General features: G+C 41.3%; 1 protein-coding gene across 2 annotated transcripts in view; it reads right to left on the bottom strand.

Moving 5' to 3' along the window:
* The window catches only part of ACVR2A (activin A receptor type 2A), a 49509-nt gene that overhangs the window by 12637 nt on the left and 16359 nt on the right, over nt 1–20513 (bottom strand). For both annotated transcript variants that reach the window (XM_062498126.1, XM_062498124.1), the window contains exons 2-4: nt 6420–6627; nt 4529–4638; nt 3131–3285 (exon numbers count right to left, since the gene is read on the bottom strand). In XM_062498126.1, coding sequence (XP_062354110.1) covers nt 3131–3285; nt 4529–4638; nt 6420–6627 — 473 coding nt within the window. The remainder of the gene's footprint in view (nt 1–3130; nt 3286–4528; nt 4639–6419; nt 6628–20513) is intronic.

Here is a 20513-nt window from a genome sequence, read left to right as displayed (position 1 = left end):
TTCCAATCTCTTTTCCCATTTCCTATAAGCACCTGGCTTCTCCCTGTGTGTGTTTTTCAAGCAGCCATTAATCTTCACAGGTTTGGATTCAATCCTTGAAAAAAACACCTCTCCCCTGCATTTTTCCAGGGTTGAAATGTTTCTACTAAAATATCTCTAACAACAAGAAGAAAATATATGTGGCTTTTGGAAGACCCAAATGGGGAAAATCTGAACACCTGATTTAGTTCTTCATCCTTCAGCAGGAAACTGGAATTTTCCCAGGTTGGAAAGATCATCCCAGAAATTTCAAGTGCATCAGGTAGATTTAAGAATTCAGGTGCCCAGTCAGAAATGAAAACCCTGATGCATCTTTGACCCCAGAGAGTTTGACCATTTCAGAAGGGATCCCCAATATAGGTCACAAAGACAAAAATGCATGCCAAGAGGAAGGGGGCACAACAGAGCAGCTCTTCCTGCCATCCTCACTCCAGTTTTATTGGGAATGTTTGGGGAGAAACCTGAATTACACCTAATTCCAGACCCAGAGTCCCCCAGTGAAAATGAACGAGGCCACAGCACTTCTTTCTGCAGAAAACTGCACACATTCAAATATTTAAAATAACAATCTGATTTTTTTGGATGAATTTTATCAGATGATGAATTCATGTTTGCTAAATCAAATAGAAATAAGGAGACAGAACAGTTCTTAAGTGTTTTGCATACACACAGATGTATTCAGCAAACATGGATTTGTTAATAACTCATTGGAGAGCACAGAGAGTGGCAGATTTGATGGAATTTGACAGCTTTCACTGGATAGTTCCCCACACAGCAGTGAGGCACAGCACAAACAAGCCAAGACTAATTGTCCTTTATGTCTCGTTACAGGTTCAAACATTTCTTACTGTCTATTTCTTGCTTTTTTCCCTTTTTAAATATTCTAAACTGTTCTTCCCCCTTTGCTCGCTAATCTTTTACTTATCACCACTTCTTTCTACTTCTTTCACCATTGCTCATTTTTATCTTTTGCATATTCCTCATCCATCCTTTCATTTGTTTCCTGGAAGTTTGGCACCAGGGCAGCAGCTCTGTATTCCCATTGTTTCTGGGAATAAACCAAGGAAAAAGGGACAACCTTTATCTGGATCTCACATGGAGCAATCCCTGTTTTTCCTGCTGTACATCTGACCTGTCCATTCTACCACTGCCACGCAAAGATTTAAACCAAATCCTTTTGCCTACAAACTCCACTCATGCCCCAATTATTAAATATACTATTAACAGATTAATTGCACAAATGTTTCAGAGTTTATTAGTGGTTGTAAAGTTTCCAATACTTTCCCCTCCCTTCCTGCTTCCCCTGTCTCCTGTTCCAACCAGCTGTAATCAAATTTCAAGTGGGAACCATTGCTCTGCTGCATAAGGAAGAGTGTTTATACATTGGATTTACATAATAATTCCAGGTAGTTTTTCAGGCAGAAGTGGCTTTTCCTGACTTTCCACATGAGCCTTAATGCCTGTTCACCACAAGACAGGAAAATGTTGTTGCCCCACAAGCACCAAGATGCATTTATCCCAAAGATACAATCTGAGCATGAACACAGCAGCTGATTATCCTACTTATTAAAAATGTAGGTGTCCATCCTGCCCCAAACACAGCCCATGCAAGGAAGACACTACAGCAAAAAGAGGGAGAATTCAAGTTCTTCATACCCCACTCATATCTAATATTCACTTGCTTTTCCGTGCCTTTATCCACGACTTAATTTCTTTAGGAAGACGATCCCAGGCTGGAATTATCCCCACAATTAGCAGTTATGAATTTGATCTCCCAGCAAAGACCACGGGGTTGATGTAAAGTCCCAAATCCATAAAATGGGAGCTGGATGAACTAATTATGCTGACAGATTGCAGGGAGTCTGAGGAGCTGCAATCCTCTCCGCAAGGACAGCAAACAGACTTTTTTCCTCTAAATTATGTTCTTTTCATTTGGCAACAACATATGGCCACTGCCTCTCCCCAAATTCCTCTTATCTATTACTGCAAAACTGAAACCAAAACACTTGAGTTATCAACCCCAGGCAATCCTGCTTCCTGCAGCATCCTCGAGTCAAGCAGCAGCACTGGAAATATCCCAGCAGCTGGAGGATGGAGCACACAGAGATCAGTCCTTGGCAATCCTACCCAAAATAACAAAAGAGTTTTAATTTTAATCATAAATAACATCACCGTAGGACAGGTCATGTATTCTGGTCACTGCACTGAGTTAGAAGCTCAAGTTAATTCTTACTGCAAAAATCCAAATTATTTCTCTGTTCATTTCCACAACCACATTTTCTTCATGTTTCCTGCTTTGGTCTCTAGAACTTCCTGTTTTAACTCTTTCCATAAAAGCCTCCTAATCTCAGCTGGATCTCCAGACAGTAACTAAAGGAAGAGGAATTCCAGTGTTAGCACTAATTACAGCTCCAGGATCAGCTGGAGCCTCCCAACAGCAGGAATTCCACATACAGGAGCCACAGGAGGTTTGTTTGGATTCACAATGGCCAGGTTACATTCAAGTGTGGAGCCCACAACCTCATCCTTTTGAAATAAAACACAAACACCCCTAAAACTGAAACATTTCAAGACAAACCAGAAAATACATAAACAAGAGGAAAAAGATAGCAAAAATCACAATCCATGAGCTGAGCTATGCCCTGGACGTGTGCTTGAAGATTTTCTTGGCATTCCCCATAACTGCACCTGTATCTCAGTTCCAGGCTTCCTTAAAACCAGCTCATCCTCTCCTAGCTGCTATTTTCTGAACACCTCAAATGGCCAAGCTGGATTGGCAACTCTCTTTTTGTTTCCAGCTAAGCATTGCAGCTCAGCCCCCAGCACCCCTTCACCGTGTCTTCGCCCTCTGTGTTCAGTTTTTCTCCTCCCAAACAAACAGATGCATAAAAAACATGAAGTAGTTGTTCATATATTCATCAAAGAACAATTAACAAGGCTGTTTAAGTAAAGCTTAATTCTCTGCTTTAGGGGAGAGCAAGCGTTAGGACCTCGAAATCAGGAGGACAACAGAGACCAGCCATGAGACAGATCCCCTTCAGGAATGGTTTTGGCTCTTGAAAAAACCCCAAATCCTGCAGCAGGGGCTCACCTGGGTGGGAACAAGCACGGGAGGATAGGCCAGCTTGTGATGTCTGTACATCCAGAAGGAGAAGAGCACGATCACTGCAATTCCCATGATAGGCACCAAGGAATAGAGCAAGGTGTTGAACAGAGGTGGCTTCGGTGTAACAGGATTGGAAGTTGCTGAAGGGAAAAGAAAAGGACACAGCTTTTAAGGAACAAAACCAGGCAGCGTTTGAAATGTGCAACAGCCTGATTTTCTAACAGCTCCTGCCATCACCACAGCAGGCTCCCAGTACCTGATTAGGCAGCACAAACTAACACCTGGTTAAAAGGCAGCACTTTGGAAAGCATGGGGATAGCTCAGATCCCAGATTCACACTTCGGCACTGGAATTCTGGGCCTTTAACCCCCAGCAGCCTCCAGGGGGCAAGGGGTGTTTGTGTTCCCAGAATCCCTCACCCAGCGAATGAAAACCAATCAATACAGAGATCCAGCAGGAACCTGCCAGCACTTCTGTTCTGGGCTCACAGGAGGAGTTGTCCAGGTGAAGCCACTTCCACATGACCTCAAAAAAGGCTCTGCAGAGGCAGGAGCTGCTTCCAAGGCAGCCACAGCTCCCTGGGGCAAGAGAGGGCTCAGGAGAGGGAAAAATGTCAATTACTGCCTTAGCAGCATCACTGACAAAAATGACAACAATATCTCCTGGGTCAACAAAGGCTATTTTAATCTCATAGAAAATGTTCTTTCATTTCATAAACAACTTCCTCTGGCTATTTGGTACATGAGACATTTGCTGTTTTCAGCTCAGTTACTAACATCACTCGGCTTTCCAGCAGATTCCTGACTGGAAGAAGATAGGCAAGAAAAATCAAATCACCTTTTAGTTGCTGTTTTTCAAAATAATTATTTGTTAAGTCTGCCTAATTTGGTTGTCTTTCAGAATATGCTGAGATGGAAGAGCCCACAGGGATCCTGTGATCTGGGAGGGAATTCTTTTCCCCTTTTTAGAGGTTAATGTGTCCATTTACAGAAAAATTCAAAAGGTCCAGGTGGGATAAAGAGAATTTTTTGAAGAAAAGGAGCATCCTCAGGCTGGCACAGGGATGCAGGGATAAGAAGGCTTTTAGCTCAACAATTTACACCCTTACAGGAGCTTAAGCATATAAGTAAGATAAGATCTTACAGTAACTTCTGTATCTTAAACCAGGCAGTTATTTCAGATTATCCTTCCTTCTCACCCTTGGAAAGAACAAAAGTACCTTTTATTGATTTTATAGGAAAACACCTTTCTAAGTGGAATAACCAAATCTGCACTGCCTGGGAATGCACAGAGCTGGGGCAGGAAAGGCAGGCCAGGACTTTTGGAAAAGTCTGATCTCCTGAGAAAGCAGCACATGGAACGTTCCTGGCAGGAGGAACTTACGCTGCGTGACCTCCATCTCCGGGAAGTAGAAGAAGCGCTCGTTGCACATGTTACCCTCACAGCAACAGAAAAACACCTCAGGGCTGTCCTTCTTCTCTATGCAATCGTTCCTGCAAGAGACAAGAGGAAAATGTTCATTCCCCTCGAGCTGGGTGGTCTTTGTTCAAGTGGAACTATGTGCCCATCTTTCCAATTTCCAAAGTGAACTTCGTTGAAGCGACCACGTGACGCACGACCAAAACAACAGCTAAAGCTAATGAAATAAATTCAATGTTGATATTTGATACTGCAATGAAATTTTATTGGAACAGAAATGCTTTTTGTCGTTTTTAAGACAAAGTTAATGAAAACCACCAGCAGGACACCGAGGAACAGTTCACAAGCTAGATTTAAACAGGACAAGCAAGCGATCAAACAAGGCTGGAGATGAGTGAGAAGGAGAATTTTTAAATTTTATTATATTTGTAGAAAGAAATGATAAAATTTCTACAATCCCCTCTGCCTATGTTATGCTCAGGGACAGGGCTTATTTCATTCCCTGAACTAACTGCAGGAATGGCTCTTATTAATCTGCTAACAAATAAGCTGAAACTATTCCCATCAGCAAAGAAAAAGTAGAAACCAGGAGCCAACCTGACAGCAAAACTGGAAAAGGCTGAAGAAATACTGACAGATTTGAAACACAGCTGAAGATTGTCAAGGAGGTTTTGGGCTCACCTTGAAAACTTGGGGTTATTCCCTAGAGCCAGCTCTTGCTGTCACCCTGCCCTGTGACTTCCAGGGAACAGTTTCTCTTTGATGTCCCGAATCTGCTGCTGCTTGGAGTGACCCCCACCACTCCCAGAGCAGCAAAACCACCCCACACTCCAGAGATAAGATTTGGGCTGTTCTGGACAGACACAGGACTGTGTGTGATTAGCAAAAGTTGCTTAACGAGGACTTACAGTTACTCAGTTTCCAACTCCTTCCTTACCATCCTTCCTGCATTTGATGTCTTCTTCCAATTTCTTTTCTTTGCTCAAAGGAGAATTTATTCTCATTATTTTAGGATTTTTTTTTTAGATTGTGGGACTGAGCTTTAAGCTGTCATTAAAGCAAAAAACATCCTGGGGTGATCTGGGAGAAAGGACTGCAAGGCTTTCTTCTAAAAATTAAACTTTTAAGAAACACAAAGGAAAACTGTTGCAAAATATTGCTGAAATAATTCCTCAATACTTTTTAATGATGGTCCACTGTGGATCCACTTCTTAATTCTCTGTCTTCCAAAATAATAAATGTTTTGGACAAATAAAATCCAGTGGAGTATTAAAAAACTGCAACACCATTGCTTAAGAGAGTCACGACCTTTATTCAGTCAGCATCTAACAAACCCCTAGTCCTGCTGCTACTGCTCGTGGGCTCTTTCTGGACCATCTGTTATCAACAAAATAACTGGAAATTTAGACTATTCTTAGAGCTGCCATTGAGCTTATTAATAAACTGCCAAAATAATTCCATGATCTGGTAAATTGCAGACACAAAGTGCTGACTTTCCAACTCTAAAGACTTGGGAAAAATCAACGCGAGAATTCTGCATCCTGGTTGCAATGATTTTATTTGCACTGTTTGGCAATAAGAAGGCACTACAGAATCTATTATTAACAAACTAAAAAAGAATAAATGAAATACCTGGGTTCTTTTACGAAGGTAAAACATGTTATTCTGCAAACAGGACAATGTACTCACACGGAATCTGGTCCCTAAATACAAGCGAGCATGTAAAAAATAAGATAATTATTAACAGACTCACTTGTCTCAAGCCGTGGTTGTGGAAGGGATGACGTAGAAATTATAGAGAGGCTAAAGAGTTTACAATGACAAATCAATTTCAAAAATCCCTAGGAAAACTCACCTGTCATAACAATTGATGTCATCCAGCCAGCAGCCTTGCTTCACGATTTCAATTGATCCAGAAATATTCTTCCACGTAGCAAAGCAGTGTCGCCTTTTATCTTTATCACCATAGCAGGGCTCGATCCCACTGCGATTGGTTTTATCCTTTTCCCAGTTAGCGTTGTAGTAGATGCACTCCTGTGTTTCTGATCTACCCAGGATGGCACCTGGGAGGGATGGGAAGCACAATTAAATGGAATTCTGCAGGATCAGGTATATCAATAAATGCGGGCTTGTATAAAAATATCATTTACTGCTCGTATCCATGTGCCCTGTCTCCCCTCTTTTTAATAAAGAGAGAAAACACGTAAAGTTCAGCAGCATTCCAAGTGCTGAAACATAAAACAAAGATCTTCTGTGAAGTCAAACAGTGACTTGCATAACTTAGCAAGATTTGCAGAAACGAAGAACAAGTCGTGGCAATACTTCTCCGTGAATAGCAATAGCAGAGAAAATTTAGAATGCTGAGCAGTGAAGATTTAATTAAAATGTTCCCCAAACCAGGAGATTTAGCCAGGAAAATTCACCAAAAGGCATTTGTGCTTCTTATCTTGTTACAGGGGCCAAAAGAGCAGGGAGCTCATCTCAGAAAGCCCCAAAAAACCAAGAAGTGTTTAGGGGCAAGAGTGAATCCCTGAATGGAGTGGATTGGAAAGGACCTTAAAGATCATTTAGTGACCATCTAGGAAACCTTTCTGGGATTCTGGTGGAGAGAACTCCTGAGTTAATGGCACCAGTCTGGCTCCTGCAAAGGTGAAGGGTTGTTGGGAAGCAAGACTGTTAACAAAAGACAGGAAGCGAGTAAAAAGTGCCTTTTATTTCTGGTTTTTCTCTTGTCAGACACTGCCCAGAGTGTGCCATTAATCTCCATGGAAGCTCCACCATTTAACATGCATTAGAACCATGGGAAAATGGAGAGGGAGGTCGAGGAGCTGGAGAATCAGAGGATCCACTGAGGAAGGGTCAGGAGGATGCCAAAGCACTTTGCCAGCATTAATCTATAGATTTGGTATTTTGAAGACGCTATACTGCACGGCTGAAGACCAGATTAGAAAAGCTTCCCCACAGCAGTGTTTTACCTGTTTATTTGCATCACTCACTACCTCCCTTATCCACATTTATCCACAACAAATGTGACCCAGTAGCCATTCCTGCACCTTCCCCAGCAGAATGAGGATTATTCCCACCTGAGCCTTGCTGCAGCTCTGTGACAGCAGCGCAGGAGGCCAGGGCTGAGCCCAGCTCTGCCCATCCTGAGCATCCCACCTCGCTCCTTCCCAAAGCTCTGCCTGTGAAGCATTCCCAAAATAGGCAGGAGCTGGTGGATCAATGGGAGAGGGGCAGGAGCCAGCTGGGAACGCTGCAAGGGGCAGCCTGGGAACCATTATATTCCTTGTGCTGCCACGGCCTGACCTTTACAACTCTCAGCTATGGCAAGAAACAGATGAGGCAACAGATTGAACAATTTGGTTCTGTCAGTGCAATAAAGCAGAAGTCCTGGATTTCTCTCACACGTGCCATTGCTTTTCTCCCGCTGCCAAGCTCAGCTTTGAAGGACCACAGACAAGCTGAATTTTATAAAATTCAGGAACTGCAGTGAAACTAACTTTGCATAAATAGTCTCCTTATTCCTGTCTTCTTTATAGTCAGGTTTTCTTATCCATCTGTTTTTCAGTCCAATAATGCTCCAATAAGTGACTGGCAGCAGCTGCTGTTGGTTTAATGACCTTGGATCTGGCTGGGGCTTCTCACCTGAACAGGCACCTGCAATAGGTCTGGCCAGACTGACCAGGACAATCCTGGATTAATCCTTCAAGGCAGAAAAGCAGGAACATGGTGGAAGAGAGGCAAGAAAAGGGGAACCACACAAAGAAGGCAGAGCCCTGAGCCCGTCTGCTTCCAACCAGCTCTGCCACCCTCTCCCCAGGGATGGAGCTCCCAGGGGAGAAGGGCAGCTGGCATTTCCAACAAAATGAATTTATTAGGCAGAGCAGGTCTCCAAAGGAACTCCTGTACCTGTCCTGAGTGCACATGGAACTGCCAGGTCCTCAGAAACCAATTCCTGAATCTCAAAAAGCAAAATGGTGCTGCTGAAAGAAGCCATGAGCCAAATCTCAGCAGTGTCCTACGGATGGCACATGAGGTTGGAAAGCCTGGGGGGAAACACGCTGGGAAAGCAAAGGGCAGTAAGCACAGAATATTTTGTTTGGGCACATTTTTAAGCCAGACCCATTGGATATATGTGTATTCCCATTCCAGTGCTGCTCTATCCCTCACGCTCCCTGACAGCTGCACTGAGGGAACAACATCTGAACCACTCTTAGTACAGGAAACAGTGGAATTGGGAGCAATTCCACGAGAGAGTACATGTGCAGCCTGGAAAACCTCACCTCAGGTGGAGCTCAAAGCACTGGCTGTCATTTTTCAATCAGAAATGAAAAAATATAAAAACACTAAAAAAATGAAAAACATACCAATTTTTATAATAAAAGGGGCAAACAGTGCACAGCTCCTAAGGACTAACACGGCCTTAATTCAGGAAGGGATCACTGGGAAAAGGTGCTGGGTGGAATGGGAATTGTATCCTACATGTATCACTACAAAAAACAAACAAACAAACAAACAAAAAAAAAAAAAAGAAAAGCCAACCCAGAAAATCCTGGATTTCACCATCCAGCTTTACCCACTACACCTAAAACTGAGCAGCACAAGCCCATGGATCTGTAATGCAGGAATGGTTTCCTGATACTTGATCTGAGATGTGATAATGATCATCTCCCTCCTTTTCCAGGGAAGACTTCAACACTTCCCACGTCCTACCCTCATTCCCAAATCCTGCTTTTGCTGCGTGATTAGTTGGTGACACCATGTAAAGACACAAAGGGCAAAGGGAACTCAATCTGTGATCTCTCACTGCTTTATGAAATGTAACAACATTTTCAAGCTGAAGTCATGAAAATTGATGAAATGCCTACAAAGATTAGTTTGATGGTGCCAAGGACACTGGGGTTTTTTTTGCTATTCCCTAGAAAACTTACAGTATAGAAAAGAACTAAAGAGCAAGGTTCAGTCTGGCAGACACCTCTGCCTGTAGCAGAAATGTTACTTAAATTGTGATATATTTGAGATTAATTTGAACTCTTTAAGTACTGAAATACAAGGAATGGAGCAGTTTATGAGAATAAACCAGCAGAGCAGAGATGCACCACAGGGACTGAGTTACTTCTAGACAGAATGGCCCATTCACCAAAATACCAGAATTGTAACACACTGTTCTAGAGGAGCAGAAAAGAACAGAAAATGCAGCATAAATAGAAATAACTTGGGGAAAAAAAACCCTCAGTGGCTGCACAGGTACCTTTTTCAAGTACTTGCCCATATGTGTTATTCTATTTGTTTCCACAGCGATCTCAAACACTTCCTAGCCCTACAAATATATCTAAGAACAGACTACAAATATAGACTAAGAAAGTCCAGCTTTGATGTTCCTGCGAGCAGGAAGCAGGATTTTATCATTCTCTATTTTTTCTGATAACACCCAGGGGAATGTTTCTCAAAGGAAGAAGAAAGAAGTTATTTCCAACCTAATAAAGCAAACTGAGTTCCAAGAGAAAGGATTCTGTCCTCCTTTTACATGCCACGATGTCCCCAAACTTATTTTGTTGATTTTTAGACTAATATTAGTCCTATTATCACTGTTCTCAATGCTCCCAGGTCAAACAAGGACTGTACTTCAGATGAGCTGAGCCAAAGTACATTCATTAAAACCAAACACAGCAGCAATTAACTCAGGCAAGGCAAGAACTGCAAAAAAGATAAACAAGGCAGTGAAGTAACAAATCACCTGCACTGCTGCCACCCTGCCCTGTGAATATTCCAAATTTAAAGATTAACCTGATGGTCCAGAAAGGTGCTTTCTTTTTCTAAAACAGCCTTAAAAAATAATTGAGTTTGCAACTTGAACAGGGGGAAACTTGGCCAGCTTTAGGGTGGCTTTGTATAGCAAGAGCTGCATTTTTCTCCAGGATGATAGCGGGGGGAACAATAGGAAATGTGCATTTGCTGAGATATCTCATCATATACTTGGAAAATATTTCAAATTTGTTTTGCAGTTCACGCCTTTTCAAAACGGAAAATTTGTAGGGATGAGGCTGCCATGGAAGTATGAAATTCTGTAGCTGAGATAACACTTCTGAAAAAGAAGAAGAGAAGAATCCTGTGCTGGAAAACTGAAGGGTGATCAACCCAAAGGCACTACACTAGAGTGGAAATATAGAGGATGATGTCACCTAAAAACAGGGAATAGAACTGAGAGTGAAGAGGGGGAAGGTGAGAGGAATAATATCTGTATTGTTAGGAAAAAAAAGAAAAGAAAACCCTTGCAGCCCCTGGTTTGCTTAGTGGACAGTAACAAAAAAACAAAACAAAACAAACAACAAAAAAACAACAAAAAACCCAACAACCTTTTTTTTTTACTTACAGTACAGAAAATAAATCAGCTGCTCTAACCACTTGATGATGTTATTTTACATATACAGATATATCTTGGTTTTATTTCTGTGGTGCTCTTGCTGAAGGAAAGAAAAGCTGGAATTATTTTTCCAATGTGTTCCCTCAGTCCCTCCCAGCAGTTTGTGCCATTGATAGAAGAAATTAATAATGCTTAAATGGGATTTTGTAGAGAACTTCCATTTTCTGCCTTGTACTTCCAAATACCTCATTTAAGCCTGAATTTCAGGAAGTGGGAAAACCCCCAGATCTCTGGTGCCCAAGTTTTCCAGAATCCTGTCAGAGCAAAACACGTGGCAGAAAATGGAGAAAAAGGGTCAGTGGCCACCTCTGTTCTTTAGGTAGAAATTCAAGTGGCACTAAGAGCTGGTTACCCCTGAGATAAAGATTGTCATCCTTTGGGAATCTCCAGAGACTGGGAGTTCAGTGCTATTTTTCACACTCCCTGACTTCAAGGGAACACAGAAAAACACAGGCTGATGTTTTCAAGTTCAAACATGCCACTGCTGTCACTGTGAGGTGTGAGCAGCACACAGCACAAACACCTCTCCACCACTGCCTGATGGGTTTTTTTAGGGGGGAAAAAAGCTCAAGAGATCCTGGAAATTGTTTGGTTTGAGGCACAGCCTTTGGGGCTGCACTCTCCTCGGGTGCTGGTGGCTTTTAGGCATTGCTGGGCAAATGTCCCCTTCCTGGCACGATTCCCAGGTGGTTAAAATATTCCAATATTGGTAACACAGGGCTCAAAACTGAAAAGGTTCAATTCTAAATGATTCAGATGTTGGAAAAACAGAATAGGGCCAAACAAGCACTAATGCTAGAAATGCCCAGTTCTCAATCTGGATTATCCTCCTCTCCCCAGTGCAAAACCCCCAAACACAAAGAACAATAAGGTCGAACCTCAATTAACTTTTTGACATTTAAACCTGCAAACTGGGGTTCTGCTGCACCCTGATTATCCTGATTATCCAGCCACTCCTGGCTCTGGATGAAGCTCAGGGAAGCAGCTGCCCAGGAAGGAGCCAGGGATCCTCTCCCATTGCACAGGGCAGTGACACCATTTCCACATGGAGTTTTGGAATGCTGTTATTAAATAAAAAAGAGGCCCTTCAGCATTAAAGGCACCAATTAAGCACCTAAATAAACCACCTAAGGACATGCAGGCTGGATCAGGAATTATGAATCGTTCTCAGGGATGAGTCTCATGCTGGTGGTGGCAACCAGCAGCATTTCTATTTTGGGACCTGCCAGGGAGTTTCCCTGGAATGATCTCAGATACCTGTCAGAGCTGTTCCTCTGAGCTGAGAATCCCAAACCCAGAGGAATCCTGCAGCTCACCAGATATGGGGAGCTCCTCTCAGTAACACCCAATCAATTTTGGATCAAAATGATCCTTTTTGGGGTTGGTGTTTGTGGAGGTTATTCTCTGAGCTACAAAACTTCCTGAGAACTTCCCAGTTGTGAGCTATGAAACATTTAGAATTTTCTTCAATGGAGGGTTGAAATTCCTGCAGCCTCATGGAGATGGGAAATCTGAACATATTAATCACTTCATTAAAAGCATTGGCAAAGCTTCATTTTAGATGTCAATTTTAGCTGTCTTCTAATTTCCTTCTCTGGTTAGGCTGTAAGAGAAGATCAGGAGATGACATTTTCTCCACAGTGTTTGTTTCACCCATCTTCCAGGGTGCTGTATAATACCACCTGTGTCAATATTTCCCTTGCATTTAGAGGGACAAATAAGGAGTCTCCTCTTCACAGTCTCCCTCCTGACCCCTCAAAAACATGCACACAAGAGTTAATTCAGGCTAATTACAAGAAATTATTCTACCTTTTGGCTCCCAAATCAGTCAAGCACAATGCAAATGTAACAGTTTGACTGCAAAGCAAACAGAACCACACACCAAGTCAAACAAAAACACAGTCAAGACATCTAAGAGGCAAGCATCCAACTCCACATTTGATGTTTCCTCCACATGATATATCCAACCCCCACTTCTTTTTCTGTCTTACAGGACCTTATGTAACTATTTAAAAGACAACAGGACCAGTGTGATTCTGCCTTCAACTCAGCTCTTCAACAAATCTCTCTGTGGGTGTCGTGTCCCACTCGGTGCTATTGCAAGCAAAAACACCACCCAGTTCTCCTACATGTGCTGATCAAGCTTCTTATTTACATTCCAATTTTTTAGCCATTGCTATACTTCTTTTTTTTTTTTTCCTGTGGTTACAACCAAACCCCCAGCCTAAATATACTTACAACCAGTTTTGTTGTTTTTTTTCTTTTTTGTAATTTTATTTTTTAAGCATCAGCTGTATCTTTTTCCTTCAAGCTAGCCCAGCAGAATTCCCAAGTGCTGAGCTCACGGGCAGAAGCTGGATGGTCAGTGTACATCCAGACAAGCTCCAGCTGCCCTTGTCCAGATGGCAGCTAAAAGGAGGAGAGACAGGTCCCACATTTGTGTAAACACACAGAGGGATTACCTGGGAGCTGCAGGCAAACAGGATAAGGTGGAGGGGAAAAGGCAGAATCCAGCACTGAAAAACTGAAACCTTTAAATGTTCCTACTCCACTGAGCTGGAAACCTTCCTTACCCTTCCCTCCTTCAACTCTCCAACTTATTTATGGAGAATAAAGCACTGAGCTTCAGTCTTGATTCCACATAGCCCATGATGCTGGGGTTTTGTATTTTCATTTTCATTTCTCCACCTCATCCCAACAGGACTTCCCAAGTTCATCCCGCTCACACACTTGGCCAGAACTCCCGTCAGGACTTCAGCCATCCCCAAGGATTCCTCTGGGGTGGATGTTGGGTTTGTTTGCTAGGAAATGCTCCTGCAGAAGCATTTTGGAATCAGCTGCATCCCTAAAGGATGACACTGGCAGCTCGTGGTGTCTGCTCTGATGCAAAAGCCCAGTTTGAAAAGCATTTTGGAGCTGTAGCACAATGAAAAATCCGACTGAGCTGGGCAGCCTCGAACAGCTGAACTGGCACAAACGAGTGGAAGTAATTCCTTCCTTCAGCCACTAAACTCAAAATAAATGTCAGGCTGCAGCATTACACATCTGAGTAAATACCTATCAGCATGAAAATGCTAATATGTTTGTGACTGCTGAACTCTCTTCCTAAAGCAAAACATCTACATAACCTCAAACTTTGCTGGATCTGTTTAATTCCATTTCTACTGTCCAGTCCTGTTGAGATCAAATTCCAAACCTTGTCTACACTGAAAGAGATTTAGAATTTGTGTCTTCATGCTCTGAAATCAGCGTTGATTATATTTAAGAATCCAGCACAACTGCCTCTTTACCTCCAGCTAAAGTGGCTGTCACTTGAAATGGATTTTCTCTTTGTCCCCTCTCAGGCTGCCTCATTTTGCTCCCCATGCCAGACTGTAATCTGAAGATTAAATGAAAAAAAAAAAAAATAAAATCCCATTTCTAGAGTTTGAAACAAGCATGTTTACAGACAGAAGCACTGTTGACATGGGCAGCACATCCTCTCCCAAGTCAGCTCTGCCAGGCCCCAGCTCCAAACACAGCACCAGGGCTCAGCTGCCTCACGGAGCAGATCCTGGCACCTCTGAGCAAGGGAAGAAAACAGAACAAGATTTTTTTTTTTTTTTCCTCTCAAGTTTCTTCTTCTGGACTTGTTTTCAATGGGTTAAGGGAAATCAAGAGTCCAAGTGCATTATGGAGTCTTCATTAAGTAAATGTTTTCAGTCATAATTTAATTACACATCATTTTTAACCCCCCATCATCACCTTTGTGTGCTCCAAAGCCACTCCAAGTGAGCTTTCCCTCAGGAAGTGAGAACTGACAGATTTCACTGAAAGTCACTATCAGGACTGCTTTTACAGAGAACAAATTTGGATTTAAGTGACCAGTAAACTATAAAAAACTATAATCATTTATTTAAGATTCAGAAGAAGCAAACAGCAATGGAACAACAAAGCAACTTCCTCATGCACCTCAATAAAAAAATACTTTTCTGTTCAATTTTTCTAATCTTTATGGATTCTCTTGAAGCTGATTTTGCTATCCATTCATCCCCTTTTTAAAAATGTTATTATTAATTGTGTCCAGAAAAGCAAGACCAACACCCAAAAGAACAAATCCAAAAAAGAAGCATTTCAAGATCAGAAAGAGGTTATTAAAGTCAGCATAGCACATATTGAAGCTTAACTCTTTTTTGTATTTCTTATCAGAGCTTTAAGAACAACTGACTGCAAAGGGGAGCAATTTAAAATTACAATTTAAAAACTTTTTTTCAGATCAAAACTCTGTAGTAAGGACTTCAAAAATATGTTCCTATTGGCCACCCAGCACATTTATTATCATTGAAACAATAAATGCAGCCATTCCTGCAACAGCTGCTTTAAATAAATCAGCTCTGATCTAACACGAGAATCAAATCAATACAAAAGTAATCCAGGACAGTGGGCTTTATTTCTCTTACCTGCCTACAAGCACTTACAAATAGTTTATGTTTTTATGTTTTTTTTCTTAAGAAAACACCTTATTAGAAAGAATTGCAGTTCAGTTCTAGCAACATGTAAATGATCTCCCTATTCCTTAAAAGAAAAATGTGGAGGATTTAAATATATGTGTGTATATATACATATATACACACACACATATCTTACCAACATCAAGTAATTAAAGAAAAAAATCAACTATGAAAAAGAAGACCAAAATATTCTTATTTCTGGTTCTGTATGAATTACAGCGAATTTGATGTCCATCTACACCATCTCATTTAACAGCACAAAAATACCTTTCAGAAACTCAGGGTGACTGCTGGAATTATCTCTATGAAAAAATTAAGATACGTTTTAAAGGTTTTAAGCATCTAAACATTTAAAACTTAATAAATTAAATCTCATTTAGGGGCCATTCACACAAGCTTAGGGGAATGCAAGTCAAGAGGAGCATCACTGTTAGGAAAAGTATCCAAAACCACACTAAAAAGTGCTACAGGACATCTGAATTTTGGTAAAACACCCCCCGATTCTACAGCCCACACCTGACACAGCACAATAATCCCAAACTATTTCAGTTTATAGCTTGCACATCAATGAAGAAACTGCCTTCAAGTGTTCAACTGAGCCAGTTTTGCTTCATTTCACTTGGCAAAAAAAAACTAAAAAAAAAAAACCCCATTTGCTACCAAAAGGTTGTACCAAAACTGCAGTGTTAACTTTCCAAGGTGCTGGTTTGGAATATTACAATATTTTACAGGAAATTTTGTTACAAACTGACTCTCAGGAGGCCTGCACAGATGCCAACCACACCAGGATCTATATTTAGAACAGCAACTCCAGTTCAACCAGTCCCTCAGTTCTGTACTGGGTGATGCTTTTGAAACAGGGGCAATCCAGATCTGCTGCCTGAGACTTGCATTAAAATATTTTCTTTTAATTCATTCCCCCCCTCCCCCCCCCCCCCATGCTGCATCAACATTCAGGCAAGATTAGAGATCTCCAGAATGATAACCCCGCTGTAACATAAAAATATTTTTTTTGCTACAGAACTAAAGAAAAATGAATTTCAAAAAAATCATACATCACTGCTAAGTTACAACAAAGCCAGAACAGTTTTAGCACTTCATAAAGATCAGGGAAAAAAATTAAGTAATGACCAAACACAGAGCAATGCACAACTCACTGCCTCCTAGAATGGATTTCCAAGTGGTTTTTGACAGCTAAATATTATTTAACTTATTGTCTGGTTACTTCTCCATTGTTTTGTGTATTGGACGAGCTCACGGAGCCCTGTTCCCAGACTTGGATTTAAGACACCACTGTGGTCTAGAAGCTACAAACATTTTCTAAACTGTAACCAACAGACTGGGATAAAGCACTCAGTGGAGGCACCAACAAAAACTGAAACAGAAAATAAACCCCAGGCAACTTTAATATACAATGGAACCACCCAAACTGTTTTACTGACCGACCACCAGATCGGTTTAGTACTAAAAGGTTTACCTTCATTTCAAACTTCCCCATAAAATACATCAAGTTCTCAAATTTGCCCCCAAAAAATCTTGAGGAATAAATAAGGGAATGAAGAGAAATGAGAATATTTCAGATCTTGGAGAAATCCCTTCAGCTGTAGTCGGTGCACGCGAGCGAGGAGCTGCTCATCTCCCCAAGCAGGCAGAGATTTAACACCTAAACAGAGATCTGAGAAACCGCTGCCACACAGAGCTGAAAACTGTACCCTGATCCAATGTGCTTTATTTGATCAGGGCACTCGGCTGTGTTTGACCCTCTTCCAGAGCCTGAAGCAATCCAGCTCCATCCTCCAGAGTCGGGAGGGTGCAAATCGGGAAGAAAAATCTCGCTGGAGCAGAAAGCAACGGATATTAGCAGATCACCAGTAGCAGAGGTGCCACAAATCCAGCTGAGTGCAGCACAGGATCAAAGCATCCTCCACCTTCCTCCCCTCAGATCTGGGTCCAACAGCACGGGAAAAACCCACTCAGGGCTCACCCGCTTCACTCCCTGGGAGTTCAACGTTTGCAATCACATTTGCTGCATCTGAAATAACCCAAAGGAGACTTTAAAGTCTTTCAAGATACAAAATACCCATTTTTGCCACTTGCTGAACGTATCCAAATGTGTAATTTTTCCAGCAGTTAAGAGATGATACTGAGTGTCTTTCTCTACAAACAAATACAGATGCAAAAAACCAGTTAAGAGACTTTCTGGCAATCGAGAAAGGAAGATGATAAATGTAATACAACCAGTTTTAATCAAGATCAAAGCTGTAGGAGAATGCAGACAGACAGTCTAGACTGCTTTACTTTGAAAGCCTAAGCATATAAAGCAACATCTGCAAAGAACATTAATCACATTTAGTCCACAATCTTATCACCTCCCAAGCAAGCAGCAACAACTTTTACTTAAAAGTCATATGCTTCTATGTGACAAGCATTTTTAATTATCTTTAAATTAGATATTTATCACTGATTACAAAGCCGTTCTGTTCACTTTGAAATAAGCTGATGTCATTTGGAATATACTTGCAGAGCTCCCAGGACAAAAAAATGGAATGAAGTATTGGTAAGGAAGACTGGTGAACAGCAACAATTATTTTACACCCTGGTATAAAGTGGGAATTCTCAAGATATTGAATTAAGTTCTGATTTGCTCCTCTGCATTTCAAGACCATAACTCAGCAGGCAGCAATAAAGTGAAAGACTTTCCATACAGTTTTCTTTAGCTTTGGGAAATGACTTGAAAATATAAATAATCAGCTTCTTTTCAATTTTCTTTCTATAAAAAAAATTTACTTTGCTTCTGTGTTTTAGAGAGGAATTAAAAATTGGAGAGATAGTGAATCTCTATATATGGAATATTTATGTGATAATACATATCTTTTGATACAAAAGCAATTCATTCCTTGTTTGCCTTGGTTTATTTTGCTTATATTCTGGTCCATTGTCCCTTATGACTTTGCCTACCCACTAGCAGTCATTTCATTTATTTTATTAAAAATGTATTGCATTAAAGTTCTCCCTTCTGCCAAGGTTTTCATACAATCTACCCTTCCACAAGAGCCTGGCAGAGAGAAACTCACAAAAAAAAAAAAAAAGAAAAAAAATCCATCATCTTACAGCCCCGAGGCAAACAGCTGTGAAAATGTACAACATTATAAACCCACAGAGGCAAAGAACAAAACTGGGAATTTCTGCACTGGGCTCAACTTCTCCAGCAGCCCCACATCCCACAGGAGAGCTCGTGAAATACAGCAGCAAATCCAAAATTTATGAGTCTTATTCAAAAATCTCAGTGTTAAATCCCTCAGTTCAGAACAGAGTGTGAAGCCTCCCCTGCACCAGGACTCACTGAAAATATGGAATTTCAGGATTTCTTCTGATACCTTTCAGCTGGAGATCCCCTCTCTCTGCAGGCACCACCGATCATCCCGCTGCTCCTGGCTCCACACGGACTGAGATTCCTCAGTCTCTCCAGAAATTTATACACAAAAGGATGATTCCTGAATGCCTCTTCCCCCAAATCCTCCCCAGTCTGTCGACTTTGCTGTTCCAACTCTCAGCTGCAGAACAGAGGTTTTCCAGCAGCAAAGCCCCAGTAACTCATCCCACATTTAACAGGGATTTCACTGAATTTCTGTTATTCTTCCTTCTTATGCTGTTATTCAGCATCCTCCTGAAGCTCTGCAGCGTTCCTGGAGCGCTGGAGTTCATCTGCCCAAGATATTTAAAGAATTTCCTATCTTTAGGCCTACTGACAAAGCTTTTTTATTTTTTTAACATAACTTTAGCCTCCCACAAAAAGCAGTTTAACAAAAGGAGACTCTGCACACCTTCTGAGACTCCTACACCTGTGAAAATTGGAATGCTTGGAGAAATGCCCCCATATACTATGAGTTCATTTCTTGGTGTTACTTTGTTATTTAACTGGGCACCTCGTAGAGCCACACCAAGGCAATCTATTTTCTGGCCAATTTTCAATTTGCTCATCTGATCAATTCTACCACGGTTATTTAAGTTAAAACAAATTACAAGTATTTAGGTAGAGCAGGAGATTTTAAAGGGCTGCAAAATTTTAATGAGGTAAATCTGATAGAATAACTAGAACTAGTCAGCTGCTTTTAAAACAGCAAATAAAATTTACTTTCAATCCTAACTCCAGCTACGTGAACCTCAATTTTTATTACCTCATCTCATGGAATGAACCACATGGCCTAGGAGAAATAACACTGTGGCTATTTAAAGACAAGACAGGTTCTGACAGTTCTCATTGAACTTCCAGTGGAAACCAGAATTCCAAAGTCCATGGATGAATCAGGGAACCTTGTGTACACGGCACAAGAAAACAACACCACAAACAAAAGCTTTAGGGCAAAAGCACTGCACTTGCTACTACAAGATAATTTGTTTTCTAAATTTAGATAACAATTAAGAAAACGTTATCTAGTGACCTGAAATCTGGAAGGCACTTTAGGATATGATTTTGACCTTCTTGTTCTTCTTCAAGAACACATTTAAAGCCAGAACATGAATGCTGTTACTCCATTTAAAAGTCTCTTGACACTTTGACAAAGTAACAGCCTTAAGTCTGATGATTAAAACTCCAAACTCCACTGCAATAAAAGGCTCAAGAGGGTTCCCTAAACATGTTTTCCACAGGTACTCCCCGTGCCCAGAGGCAATGGGGTGACTCTCTCCTGCCCCTCAAAGATAAGAAGACAAAGATGACTGTGGATATATTGCATTAGTTTATTTGGGAGGGACCTGCCAGACAGGTGATCTGCTAACATGTCTCTAAAAACACTCCCAGGAAATTACCAGTACATCAGTGAGAGAGGAAAATGACAATTTTTGAGCAATGCTGCATGAAAGATTACAAAAAAGACATTTAAGCTACAATTCTGTCTATTAATGCCATTCTCTGATAAGCACGAATTCCCCAGAAGTGAAGTGGCTGCTTCCAATATGCTGGATTCCCTGAAAATAGCATTCCACCCACTGCACACGGAGGCAGGTGAGTAAGAGGCAAAGAAGGATCTCT

Source organism: Cinclus cinclus, chromosome 9 (assembly GCF_963662255.1).
Source record: "Cinclus cinclus chromosome 9, bCinCin1.1, whole genome shotgun sequence".
Classification (NCBI taxonomy): domain Eukaryota; kingdom Metazoa; phylum Chordata; class Aves; order Passeriformes; family Cinclidae; genus Cinclus; species Cinclus cinclus.
This window is presented reverse-complemented; position numbering and strand designations above follow the sequence as displayed.